Source organism: Anomaloglossus baeobatrachus, chromosome 5 (genome assembly GCF_048569485.1).
Source record: "Anomaloglossus baeobatrachus isolate aAnoBae1 chromosome 5, aAnoBae1.hap1, whole genome shotgun sequence".
Classification (NCBI taxonomy): Eukaryota; Metazoa; Chordata; class Amphibia; order Anura; family Aromobatidae; genus Anomaloglossus; species Anomaloglossus baeobatrachus.
This window is the reverse complement of record NC_134357.1, coordinates 291,541,156-291,555,604: the sequence shown is the minus strand read 5'-3', so window position 1 is coordinate 291,555,604 and position 14,449 is coordinate 291,541,156. Positions and strand designations below refer to the sequence as shown.

At 42.3% G+C, this 14,449-nt stretch overlaps 1 protein-coding gene across 4 annotated transcripts in view; it reads right to left on the bottom strand.

Moving 5' to 3' along the window:
• The window catches only part of MXRA7 (matrix remodeling associated 7), an 81,520-nt gene that overhangs the window by 31,822 nt on the left and 35,249 nt on the right, over window positions 1-14,449 (bottom strand). For 2 of the 4 annotated variants that reach the window (XM_075349556.1, XM_075349557.1), the window contains exon 3: window positions 3,466-3,562. In XM_075349556.1, coding sequence (XP_075205671.1) covers window positions 3,466-3,562 — 97 coding nt within the window. Of the gene's footprint in view, window positions 1-2,425; window positions 2,491-3,461; window positions 3,563-14,449 lie in introns of those variants that run through there. The other 2 variants (XM_075349558.1, XM_075349559.1) reach the window with 2 other exon arrangements.

The following is a 14,449-nucleotide window of genomic DNA, read 5'->3' as shown; positions in this document are numbered from 1 at the left end:
ATATTTCATCCATCGCAACAGCATGGATTCTGAGAAGAGTTTGGTTGATAAACTTGCTGCCTGCAGACCAGACCTTTCACCAATAAAAATAATATAAAAATAAAAAATCCGATACAGAAAATCCAGGACTGTTGAGCAACTAGAATCCTACATCAGACAAGTATGGGTCAACATTCCTCTCCCAAGACTTCCCAGACGTATACGGATTGTTCTCAAAAGAAGAGTGGTTGCTAAACAATGATGAACATGGCCTGGTCCCAACTTTTTTGAGATGTCTTGTTGCCATTCATTTCTAAAGAAGTTAATTTTTTTAAATAAAATGGAAACATGTCTACCTTTCACCTTCTGATCTATGTGCTATGTTCTGTGGTGAATAAAATATGGCTAAAAGATTTCCAAATCATCGCATTCTTGTTTTCTTTACATTTTACACAGTGTCCCGACTTTTTTTTAATTGGGTTTGTATAATGATCATGTTTGTATGGCTATTTAGTAACAGCAGTTATAATCAGCAGCTGCAAATGATAAGTCTTCATGATTTTAGTTCTCTAACATTCAATGATCATCAGATCTCGGCAGAGAATTAGGTGAATGAAGAAAGGTTTAAAAGGTGCCCAAACATATAAAAGCAACATTAGCAAAACCTTTTGGTTTCAATGGGATTGGCCAACTATCTTAAGCGTATGGGGGTATGCAGACCTTCTACTGATGGAAGATATTGGGGGGAAAAGGATCGGACATGGTGGATTTTTATCAAGCCTAATCCTTTATCTTCAAGAGAAATAAGAAGGCCCCCAAAAGTGTCTCACACCCTAGCTTGATCAGTCAAACCAGGTAGGGAGGAATAGCAATCTGTCAAAAAAGGGTTTGGCTGAAAGTTGATGCAGGTGTGTGGCCACCTTAAAGGGGCATTCCAGTCTAAGCACGTTATAACCCTGTCCACTATCATCTTTAGATGTAAATGGTGACATCACCATGGGTCCTACTATCAGGACTCCTAATGATTGTCACAATGGAGGACTTTTGCAAAGCCACACCCAGGAGAAGCTCAATGCTTCATTCAAGACTATTGTACTAAAGATGTAAATAGCAGACTGTGACACTGTGCTAGATCTATATACTGTATATTCATCATAAAATCTAAATTCAGGATTAATTATGTCACAAGTAAAGACATAGTTTGAAGCACTTAAACCCTTATGCAAAATTTGCATCAAGTCTAGGCCCCCAAACTACCAAGTCCACTTATACTACTTCTTACACACATCTTCATGTTGGCATAGGGGCCGATGGCTTACGTTTTTTGTCCAGGCCCCCAAACTACCAAATACACTTACACTACTTCTTACACACATCTTCTTCAGGTAGGCAGATGGGACCGATGGCTCATAGTTTATGGACAGGCCCTCAAACTACCAAATACACTTCTACTACTTCTTACACACATCTTCTTCAGGTTGGCAGACGGGGCCGATGGCTCATAGTTTATGTACAGGCCCCCAAACTACCAAATACACTTCTACTACTTCTGACAGGTGCGCAGACGGGCTGATGGCTCATGGTTTATGTACCTCTGCAGGTCCCGTACCTACGCCACTCATCTACAACAAGACTTTCCCAAAAGCCAACTATGTCACCTTTGCGTACGGAATAGAATCACACCACCAAGCAATAGTGTGAAATGTGATGTGTCAAGATTGTTGTCTTCTCCATGCAATGCATTAGATTACACTGTGCACATTGTGATTGATGGCCTGATGGTGATTTAGCCTCTGCTATAATAGTGTACATAATCAATCTAAAAACAAAATTAATTGTAACAATTAAAAATAGGTAAATCACTAGAATACCTCGCTCATTGGGATGGGTTGCAAGGGTATTGAGTAGGGCACTGAAGTGGTAAAGGTTCTCTTTGATTTCTTCATAATATTTGTGTAATAAAATTTTTGTGTAGTGATGCATAGTAAACACTTGGGGGCGATAAAGCATCACTTATTAATCCCGCTGTATGCGTTTAGCCACTAAATGCTATGTTAAATGGCGGCCAACTATGGTCCACGTACACAGGGTTGGTAGATTTCACAACAGATATGTTTATTTGTCCGGGTACCATTCACTATTCACTAAAAAAGGAATCTATTCTGCAGATGGTATCTACACGGAAATTAACATAATTCAAAGTGACTGATTCCCATAATAAGATTAAGAAGGAAATTGCCAGAAGCGTACCGTGTCGAAGGTAGATTCAGTAAGCCTTGTGGCAAGTATTTAGCTTTAAAAAATGAGAACCTTTAGCATTTCCAATGGTAGAGGTATAGTAGTGATGGGCATAAATGGAGGGTGAGGGGATACAGGGTTATGTAACAGACACGTTAATGAGTTTAACTGGAGGCTAATTACTAACACATGGGTTGTAACGTCTTACCACATGTAACAGTGCATGGGCACCGTACGTGTTACAGGGATGTGAGATCAGAGGTCAACTCAATCCTGAAAGGCAAATGCATGATGCTTACCACAATGCTGAGCATCTCATCGGGTGCACAAATCACACACATATTAATGGACATCACAATTATGGAATATCATTGTTACAGCCATAGAATAACTTATAGAAGGGAGCCCCATAGGAAATGTATAAGACCTATTCGAGAAAGAGCCTAGCCCAAATGACTTTACTCTTTGGTCAGTTTTTTATCTGAGGTGACAGTATATATTCACATTACCCACTAAATAGGGGATGTGGCATCTTCATTTGGGGTCTATCTCTCCATGCACCCAACAGCCGTGTTATAAAGCCCCTATTTTATTGTATCCAATTCACAAAGAAAATTGTAAATTGGTAGCCTAAATACTTTTCTAGTCACATAATAACTGCATTCATAGACTACCACTAGGCAAACAGTCTCAAAGGGCTCAGCATCAGCATCATAGGTATGCAATAATCTGGAATATTGTATGGAAAGGAACATATGGAAAGGAACAAATGGCCCATGTGTGCCATTGTAAAATAGGAGGCTTGGTATAGACCCATATCAATCAATGGCTACCATTAGACAAGCCATGGACTAATATGGGCAGGTAAATAGGACTTATTTGGTGAGTCTTACGGTAAGATTTGGAGCAGAAAATAAGTGGAAACTCTCCAAACTCTCTTCAAAAACTCATAACTCAAAAACATGTGAGTTTCCGCTCAGTTACCACTTCAAAAAGACTCAGTGTGCACATAGCCTTAATGTACCACTCAGCATAGATATTTACTGATATGTATTATTCAGGGACATATGTGTGAATGAATGGCTGCAAACCCACCAGTGTTCAAGTTGATTGCAAGCTCTTGTACAGGGTTACCAGTCAGTATGACATAGAAGGCTCTACAAAAACTAATGAAATGGTATATGGCTATGAATCGGAGCAGAGATTAGTGCATGACATGCAAGGGGTTCTGGGAATGGATGGACTTACCGCTGCTCCTCCTCTAACTCATCCTTTGTTAGCATGTGCTCATAATCGCTACCTCGCAGTTTTCCTGGTTGATATTTAAAGGAGAAAGCCTCGTCATCTGAAAATAGAAAGACAAAAAAGGAGTGACATAGAACTTCCCAAAACCATGCCAGTCATGTCATACCAGATCAGAGGAGCAAAGAACAAGTGTTTGCGCACAGCAGTATTATAATACTATGATACACTGGATTAAAACCTTACGTCAAGTAGATCAAAGGAAAACTGGACCAAAATAGGTCCGAACCAATGATGGCCTTCTCAATACATACCAGAACATCAGTTATAAGGGTGAAAGTATCTTTGATAACTGTGCCCAATAATTTCTGTATGGGACAAAACAAATATTCCATGTTTTATATCACTCACATTCCCTTTCAGGTCCTTTCTTTTTGAAGTTTAAGTTCAGACTCAGTGGTTTTACATTAGTCTTTGATTTCACGTCTCTGGGGGTATCACTCCCTGTTCTGCTCTGTGATTACTGAAATAACTTTACAACCCTCTGAGTGTGTCTAATAATTCACAATTCCCGATCACTATGAAGAGGTCAGTCCAAAATGACATCCAGGCTCAGTGAAGTCAAGGTTTTCAATACCAACCTGGCAAGACTTTGTGGAAGGGCCTTTTTTCTGTTCCAGCATGACTTTGCCCCACTGTACAAAGTTAGAAGCATACAATTGTCCAATATGTCTTGGAACTATTGGAACTTGTAAACTATTAGGAGTTCTGTCCAATAGAGCTAAGGTGCTTAGGCCAAATCCTCAAAAAATACCCTCATAGCATTATCCCTCATTCAATAAACTTTACAGTTGGCACAAGTTAGTCAGGCAGGAAACGTTCTCCTGGCATTCACCAAACCCAGATTCATCCATCAGATAAAGAAGCATTAATTGTCACTTCCAACACCTCATTCCTACTACTCAAGAATCAAGTGGTGGGTTGGTTTACACTACTCCATCTAAGGCCTGAAACACACATCCGTGAAAACCACGTCCGTGTAAAACGGGCCGTTTTTCGGGTCCATTTTCCGTTTTTTAGGTCCATTTTTATGGTATGTGTGGCCTGCGTGTGTATCCCGTATGCTAGCCGTATGTGCGTGTGGATTGTCCGTGTGTGCGTGAGTGAAATAACTGACATGTGTGTGTGTTGTCCATGTGAAATGTACGTGTGTGATGCAAAATGTCGTTACTACATGTCGGAAGACAGAGTAGCGGGATGAGAATGAACTTGGGTGAACTTCACCCGACTTCATTGTCATGCGCGGCTCTGTCTGTGTGCCGTGTACTGATTAGCGGTCACCTGTGAAGGATTCACCGGTGACCGCTAATCCCCCGAGTGACTGAAGTGTCCCCCCCTCTCTCATACTCACCGATCCCCGATCACCGGCGCTGCACGGCATTCACACTGCTCCGGCGGCTTTTTCTAATTTGAAAAAGCCAGCCGCTCATTAAACAATCTCGTATTCCCTGCTTTCTCCCCCCACCGGCGCCTGTGATTGGTTGCAGTGAGACACGCCCACCACGCTGAGTGACAGCTGTATCACTGCACCCAATCACAGCAGCCGGTGGGCGTGTCTATACTGTGCAGTAAAATAAATAAATAAATAATTTAAAAAAACGGCGTGCAGTTCCCCCCCCATTTTAATACCAGCCAGATAAAGCCATACGACTGAAGGCTGGTATTCTCAGGATGGGGAGCTCCACCAATTTATTCACCCTGACAAAGCCCTCCATGTCCGGCGTAATCCACGGCCCTCCAGCGTCGCTTCCAGCTCTGCTGCATGCAGGTGACAGGAGCAGCAGAAGACACCGCCACTCCTGTCAGCTCCACGCAGCTAATGAGATGAGTAGCGCGATCAGCTGCTGTCACTGAGGTTACCCGCGGCCACCGCTGGCCATGAGTTACCTGACTGACAGCTCAGCTGATCGCGCTACTCACCTCATTTGTTGCGTGGAGGTGACAGGAGCGGCGGTGAGTAGTGCGATCAGCTGAGCTGTCACTGAGGTTACCCGCGGCCACCGCTGGATCCAGCGGTGGCCGCGAGTTACCTGACTGACAGCAGTTGATCGCGCTACTCATCTCATTAGCTGCGTGGAGCTGACAAGAGCGGCGGTGTCTTCTGCTGCTCCTGTCACCTGCATGCAGCAGAGCTGGAAGCAACGCTGGAGGTCCGTGGATTACGCCGGACATGGAGGGCTTTGTCGGGGTTAATAAATTGGTGATGAGGGACTTTGTTAGTGTTTTTTATTTCTAATAAATGATTTTTTCAGGTGTGTGTGTGTGTTTTTTAACTGTCACTTACAGATTAATCATGGAAGGAATCTCGGGGAGACGCCTGACATGATTAATCTAGGACTTATTGGCAGCTATGGGCTGCCAATAACTCCTTATTACCCCGATTTGCCAACGCACCAGGGCAAATCGGGAAGAGCCGTGTACAGTCCCAGAACTGTCACATATAATGTATGCGGCAATTCTGGGCGGCTGCTGACTGATATTGTTAGGGTGGGGGGCTCCCCATAACGTGGAGCTCCCCATCCTGAGAATACCAGCCTTCAGCTGTATGGCTTTATCTGGCTGGTATTAAAATGGGGGGGGACCGCACGCCGTTTTTTTTAATTATTTATTTATTTATTTTACTGCACAGTATAGACACGCCCACCGGCTGCTGTGATTGGGTGCAGTGATACAGCTGTCACTCAGCGTGGTGGGCGTGTCTCACTGCAACCAATCACAGGCGCCGGTGGGAGAGAAAGCAGGGAACACGAGATTGTTTAATGAGCGGCCGGCTTTTTCAAATTAGAAAAAGCCGCCGAAGCAGTGTGAATGCCGTGCAGCGCCGGTGATCGGGGATCGGTGAGTATGAGAGAGGGGGGGACACTTCAGTCACTCGGGGGATTAGCGGTCACCGGTGAATCCTTCACAGGTGACCGCTAATCAGTACACGGCACACAGACAGAGCCGCGGCATGACAATGAAGTCGGGTGAAGTTCACCCGAGTTCATTCTCATCCCGCTACTCTGTTTTCCGACATGAAGTAACGACATTTTGCATCACACATGTACATTTCACACGGACAACACACACACGTCAGTTATTTCACTCACGCATACACGGACATTCCACACGCATTTAACCATGGTAAGGCGCTGAATCTGCACCTGTGGAAATGGGACTGAATGAACAACTCTATGATAAAGAGGATTGTCCAGTACCTATGCTGACATAGACCTCGATTCATCAAGACTGGTGATGGGCAAGCATGCTCACCAGAACTCGTTACTCAATTGGGCCTCGGAGTTTAAAAATTCTTAAGTTTCCCAAATGACTTCCATTCTCGTACTCGGTACTCAAGTCGTGGTCGAACTCCCAGATGCTCAATTGAGTAACTAGCAGTGGCGAGCACGCTCGCTCTTCACTAATCAAGACCAGTGATTTTCTCGTTTTCTGCTGGCATCAGACAGTCCATGAAGAGGTGCGTGCGCCTTGCTAGAAATTTTACTTCAGGTACTAACTGGATTAAGATTTGTGGCATAATTATTAGTGATGAGCGAGCGTGTTCATACCGCTCGTTGCTCGATTGAGCGTCGGGTTGCGCCAACGCAATTCGAGTACCGAGTATAATAGAAGTCAATGGGAAACACGATCATTTTCAAACTTGGATGCTCAAGGCTCGATCAAGTAACGAGCAGGGGTGAGCACACTCCTGACTCACTAATAATAAGCAAAATTTGGCGACTTTTCAAAGCAATTTTCCTCAGATTACTTTGATGAATCAGACCCATGTGTAAATCTTATAGGTCACTTTTAAGTCTCATTTACATTAACACATTTGAGACCTGTGTTCCCCATTTATATTTTTTTCCAAAAATTTGACTGGATTCCTTCAAACGAAATAATGAAACCTTTCGAAACAATGGGGTTTTTAATTTTACTTGCTGATAGCCCTAATTTTACCCCCCAAAATGGATCTCATATGTCTAATATTACCCTTAGTAAGGGGGTCACTATTTCTAAAATGAAACACTTAAGGATTTGGGACTAAATTGTCATCATTGAAAGCCAAACTTGTGAGGGGATCAACAGATTCTGCATGTTATAGTCACATAGGACAGCGCTGAAGTGAAGTACTGCCTAAATTGCTTATATTGGTTGATCTATGGCAACATAATGTAGTCTGGAACATATGGGCGACAACCCTTGTCGGAACAGTAATGTGCATTCTCTTGGTTGTCACCCAGCTAAATACAATTTTTTAACAGTTTGATAGAAGAGGACTAATGAATTCATAGATGAAGATTTTACCTGACAATGGAAATGTGCTTAGTCTGGTTGTTTCTGGAAATGTGCAGGATGTAAATAATTTCCAGTAACGTCACCGGTGTGCACAGTCCTGACCACGAGGGATTCACACAAAATTAGTGTTAGCTTAGCTAGGGCTTCACTGATGGCTATATACAATGAGGGATAAGTGGTTTATAAACAATCACAACCAGCCTCCTTGGGAAGAAGTTTATCTTAATTCCGCGTTTCTACCAGATCCCTATAGATTGTGACTACTAATGTACCATTCATTATTCCTGATAAATACATGTGAAATTAAAAATATATAATGGTACTAATTCATTTGTCCTCCTTGTTTCATGCAGTGCAGCATTTTACTTACTAGAAAGAGATAATGAGCTCTGCTCATCATATAGCACATTTACTAGACTTTTTGCCATCAGAAAGGTGCTGGATGAACAGAATATCTGCAAACTGCTGCCCCTTGTAGTCAAGTAAACTCTAAAAGAGGGCCAGATAAAATTGTTGGCACCTTTCCAAAATTGTAGGTAAACAACTATGTTACAATCATGCGATGCTCATTCAAACCCACCTGTGGCAAGTAACAGGTGTGGGCAATATGAAAATAACACCTGAGACCAGATAAAAAGGGGAAAAGTTGACTCATTGTTTTCATTGTGTCTGTATGTGCCACACTACGCATGGAGAACAGAAAGAGAAGAAAACTGTCTGAGTACTTTAGTACCAAAATTGTTGAAAAATATCTCAAGGTTACAAGGTCATCTCCAGAGATCTTGATGTTTCCTTGTCCATGGTACGTAATATAATCAAGAGGTTTAAAGCCCATGACACTGTAGCTAATCTCTTTGAACAAGGACAGGAGTGAAAAATTGATGAAATGTTGCAAAGCAGGATAGTATGGATGGTGGATAAACAGCCCCACTCAAGTTCCAAAGAAATTCAAGCTGTCCTGCAGGTTCATAGTTCATTCTGGTAGAATTCAGAGAGCAGAACCAGTTCTGCCAAATCAGCTGCTAAATGGCTGCAAGGCTCACGTGACATAATGCCACACAAGCCCCAGGAGACCAGGCGCTGCCAACACTGGAATGGCGCCAGTACCGGAAATTAGTAGAAGCTGTTATTATTTTATTTTACATGGAGTAATATAGTGATTGAAATTGGGTTGTTCGCGTAGTGAACAACCCCTTTAAGCACTTTGTCTATACTATTTATCAAGATATTTTTAACCTTTGAGCCCCTTCCAGTTCTATTTCAACTTTTTGAAAGAAACACATGAAGATTTGTATTTAAGCTACCTAAATGTACAGAACATGTTCAATATAACCAATCAATTGTGGTGATAAATATACAACTGATATAAAATGTAACAAATACATAAATTGATTCAATATGATAAAGTATTAGAAATAATGAACTGAAGTTTTAGCTAAAATAATAGATAAGTGCAGCAGTCAGCAGCGGACACCAAGCAATGAACAGAGCTGCTGTGGTCTGCCCCATACATTGCTTACATCTAGACATTGCCTGAGCAGATAACTGATATAGGTCCAATTACATTCCACAATTATCGTGAAAGAGCGTTCTTAGAAACGTTTTATTCATGATAATCATGCAATGTAAAAAGTCTCCTAATCACCCAATAAATTAGCAAAACTCTTCATCAGTTGAAATGACCTTTTGAGCTGCACCAAAGTTCATCATTCTTGGCAACGCCTCATCCTGTCTAAACAGGACTTGAATTGCCGAGAACAATGGCGGCCTATGAGCAATGAAACATCTACTACTGATTGCTCAGTGCACATCTGAAGAGGGGTCTTCCTGTTTAACAGGCTATTAAGCCACCACTGATCGTTAAATACAAGTGATGATGCTTGTAACAAGCAGTTGATGCTTTGATGGGCGCGACTTGAGTACCTGAGTATAATGGAAGTCAATGGGGAACTCGAGCATTTTTCCCTGAAGATTTCCCACAAAAATGTTCGAGTTCCTCATTGACTTCCATTATACTCGGGTGCTCGAGTCGCGCCCATCAGAGCATCAACTGCTTGTTACAAGTACCGAGCACCTGAGCATGGTAGTGCTGGCTCATCACTAATAAATACTTAACGATCAGGGGGCATTCAATGTTGCACAATTAGCTGGTATAACTGCACATTAAGGTGTTTGTCCTCTACTTGGACAGCCTTTTCTCATTCCCCTTGTTCACCCTCATAAAAATAAATAAGCCTATACTCACCTCCAGTACGCCGCGGTTCCAGAGATGTCTAAAGCTGTATTCCCGATGCCTATGTGACATTGTCATGACACGTGGGTCCCACGACCAATCAGTGCCGGCTTTCTTCACCCCGCTTTCAGACGTTTGAGCAGGAAGTCAGCGCAGCGCTCACACCCTTCTCAAATGTCCGAAAGCAGGGAGACAGGAGTTGATTGGTCACGGGATCTGCGTGTCATAACAATGTCACATGGGCCTCGGGATCGCAGATTTAGACATCGCTGGAATCGCGGCTGCACTGGAGGTGAGTATAGGCTTATTTATTTTTATGGGAGCGAACAAGGGAAATGAGAAAAGGGTGTCAAAGTAGTGAACAACCCCTTTAAGTTATCAATATGTAAGTCCCAGACAACCCTATGTTAACCCTAACGTTAACAAAGATGCCCTTGGCTGCATGGAATTTTTTTTTTTATGTGACTTCACAGTTGGCAGAAAAATGCTCAGCTAAGTGGAGAAAAGGTCTTATCTGTAATCATTTTCTGCATAGTAATATATTACAGAGCTGCAGGACTGACAAATACCCCATTGTTGGGATAAGAGGACCTCTATTTATTGGGTCACTGGTTCTATACAGTCACCTACAGTGAAAGCCATTTTATATACAAAAGCTTCAATTGAGCTTTCTCATTAGTGTCTATTTGTTAGCAAATACACTGGAAATGCCAAAGAACCTGGAGCCATTTCCATTTGTATCTGGCAGTCCCATAGACAATGAATGAAAGGAACGTGCACATACTCCATTCAGATGGGGCTGTGTGGACCCTGCTTCTTAGGATCACTGGGGGTCCCAGCTATTGGGTCCCCACCCTCTGTTTATGTGGCTGATGTATAGTGCAATAAATTGAACATCATACTATATAGCACATATACGGTAGTTAGGCACTGTATGATTTATAGTGACAAACTATTCCACACATTAGGGACAATGTCATAGGAAAGCAATTAAAGGAAATAAAGATTCATTAAGAAAACATTTTTTATGTTTATTTTTTGTTAAATATTTTTACTATTTCTCAGAATGAGTAGTCCACACATTATTATTTGCAAAACTTACACTATAAGGGTAAAACCGCACTTTGCGTTCTCCTACTTGCAGTTCTAAACGCACGTTTTGGGCTTAATTGATTTGACCAAAGTTGCCTTTTCCAGAAATTTAGCGCTGAAAACGCATGCGTATTTACCGCGTTTTAGATGCGTTTTCAGCGCTTTTTGCATGCTTTTTCACCTGCGTTTTGACAGATGCGTTTTCATAGTATCATAGTATCATAGTTTTTAAGGTTGAAGGGAGACTCTAAGGGGCACTTTGCACACTGCGACATCGCAGGTGCGATGTCGGTGGGGTCAAATTGAAAATGACGCACTTCCGGCATCGCATGCGACATCGCAGTGTGTAAAGGCTGGATGATACGATTAACGAGCGCAAAAGCGTCGTAATCGTATCATCGGTGCAGCGTCGGCGTAATCCATGATTACGCTGACGCGACGGTCCGATGTTGTTCCTCGCTCCTGCGGCAGCACACATCGCTGTGTGTGAAGTCGCAGGAGCGAGGAACGTCTCCTACCGGCCTCACTGCGGCTTCCGTAGGATATGCGGAAGGAAGGAGGTGGGCAGGATGTTTACATCCTGCTCATCTCCGCCCCTCCGCTCTGATTGGCCGCCTGCCGTGTGACGTCGCAGTGACGCCGCACGACCCGCCCCCTTAACAAGGAGGCGGGTCGCCGGCCACAGGGACGTCGCACGGCAGGTGAGTGTGTGTGTGAAGCTGGCGTAGCGATAACTTTCGCTACGCCAGCTATCACCACATATCGCTGCTGCGACGGGGGCGGGCACTATCGCACTCGGCATCGCAGCATCGGCCTGCGATGTCGTAGTGTGCAAAGCCCGCCTAAGTCCATCTAGTTCAACTCATAGCCTAACATGTTGATCCAGAGAGGAAGGCAAAAAAAACCCAATGTGGCAAACAAGTTCCAATGGGGAAAAAATTTCCTTCCTGACTCCACATCCAGCAATCAGACTAGTTCCCTGGATCAATACCCTGTCATAAAATCTAATATACATAACTGGTAATATCAAATTTTTCAAGAAAGGCGTCCAGGCTCTGCTTAAATGTTAGTAGTGACTCACTCATTACAACATCATGCGGCAGAGAGTTCCATAGTCTCACTGCTCGCACAGTAAAGAATCCTCGTCTGTGATTATGATTAAACATTCTTTCCTCAAGACGTAGTGGATGCCCCCGTGTTCCAGTCGCAGGCCTAGGTGTAAAAAGATCTTTGGAAAGGTCTCTGTACTGTCCCCTCATATATTTATACATTGTGATTAGATCCCCCCTAAGCCTTCGCTTTTCCAAACTAAATAACCCCAAGTTTAATAACCTGTCTTGGTATTGCAGCCCACCCATTCCTCTAATAATCTTGGTCGCTCTTCTCTGCACCCTCTCCAGTTCAGCTATGTCCTTCTTATATATCGGTGACCAGAATTGTACACAGTATTCTAAGTGCGGTCGCACTAGTGACTTGTACAGAGGTAGAACTATATTTTTTTCATGAACACTTATACCTCTTTTAATACATCCCATTATTTTATTAGCCCTGGCAGCAGTTGCCTGACACTGTCCACTAAAGTGAAGTTTACCATCCACCCATACACCCAAGTCTTTTTCTGTGTCTGTTTTACCCAGTGTTCTACAATTAAGTACATAATCATAAATGTTATTTCCTCTACCCAAGTGCATGACCTTACATTTATCTACATTAAACTTCAATTGCCACTTCTCAGCCCAATCCTCCAATTTACATAAATCTCCCTATAATATAAAATTATACTCCTCTGTATTGATTACCCTGCAGAGTTTAGTATCATCTGCAAATATTGAAATTCTACTCCTCATGCCCCCAACAAGGTCATTTATAAATATGTTGAAAAGAAGCGGGCCCAATACTGACCCCTGTGGTACCCCACTATGAACTGAAACCCAGTCCGAGTACGTACCATTAATAACCACCCTTTGTTTCCTATCACTGAGCCAGTTTTTAACCCAGTTACACATATTTTCCCCTATCCCCATTATTCTCATTTTATGTACCAACCTTTTGTGTGGCACCGTATCAAAAGCTTTTGAAAAGTCCATATACACAACATCCACTGCATTTCCCTGGTCCAGGCTTGAACTTACCTCTTCATAGAAGCTGATCAAATTAGTTTGACAGGATCAATCCCTCATAAACCCATGTTGCTACTCTGTCATAAGGTTATTTTTCTTGAGATACTCCAGTATAGCATCTCTCAAGAAACCCTCAAGGATTTTACCAACCGTAGAGGTTAAACTTACCGGCCTATAATTTCCCGGCTCAGTTTTTGTCCCCTTTTTGAATATTGGCACCACATTTGCTATGCGCCAGTCCTGCGGTACCGACCCTGTTATTAAGGAATCTGAGAAGATTAAAAATAATGGTCTATCTATCACAGAACTCAATTCCTGTAGTACTCTGGGGTGTATGCCATCCGGGCCCGGAGATTTGTCAACCTTAGTGATTTCGATGCGGCGGCGTACTTCCTGCTGGGTTAAGCAGGTAATATTCAAGGGTGAATTTATGGTATCACTGGTCATGTCATCTGCCATGGCATTTTCTTGTATAAAAACCGTAGAAAAAAAGTCATTCAGCAGGTTGGCTTTACCCTCATCCCCTTCCACCATTTCACCAAGACTATTTTTAAGGGGGCCAACACTATCGCTTTTCAGTTTTTTACTGTTTATGTAGTTAAAGAATATTTTAGGATTATTTTTACTTTCTCTCGCAATGAGTCTCTCTGTCTCAAACTTAGCTAACTTAATTTGCTTTTTACATATTTTATTTAATTTTCTATAATTATATAATGCCTCATCACTACCTACCCTCTTTAATTCTTTTAAGGCTTTCTGTTTTTCTTTTATTGCTTCCCTTACAGCTCTATTTAGCCATAGGGGTTTCCTCCTATTTCTAGCATGTTTGTTCCCATAGGGTATATTTTCTGCACAAGCCCTATTCAGGATGCTCATAAAAGTCTCCCATTTGCTTTGTGTACTTTTATTACTTAGTACATCATCCCAGTTTATTGCACTAAGATCATCTCTCAACCGTTTAAAATTTGCTTTCCTGAAGTTTAGTGTCCTTGTAGCCCCTCTACTAGAGATTTTACTAAAGAATACATGAAAACTTATTATTTTGTGATCACTATTCCCCAAGTAACCCCCAACTTGTATATTTGAACATCAAGACACTGCTAAATAAAGTTGAAACAGTCAAACAAAATGAAAAAAGAGAAAAAAAAGGAACAAATCTATATTAATGGGAAAAATAATGAAAATAGATATATTTCATCAAATTATA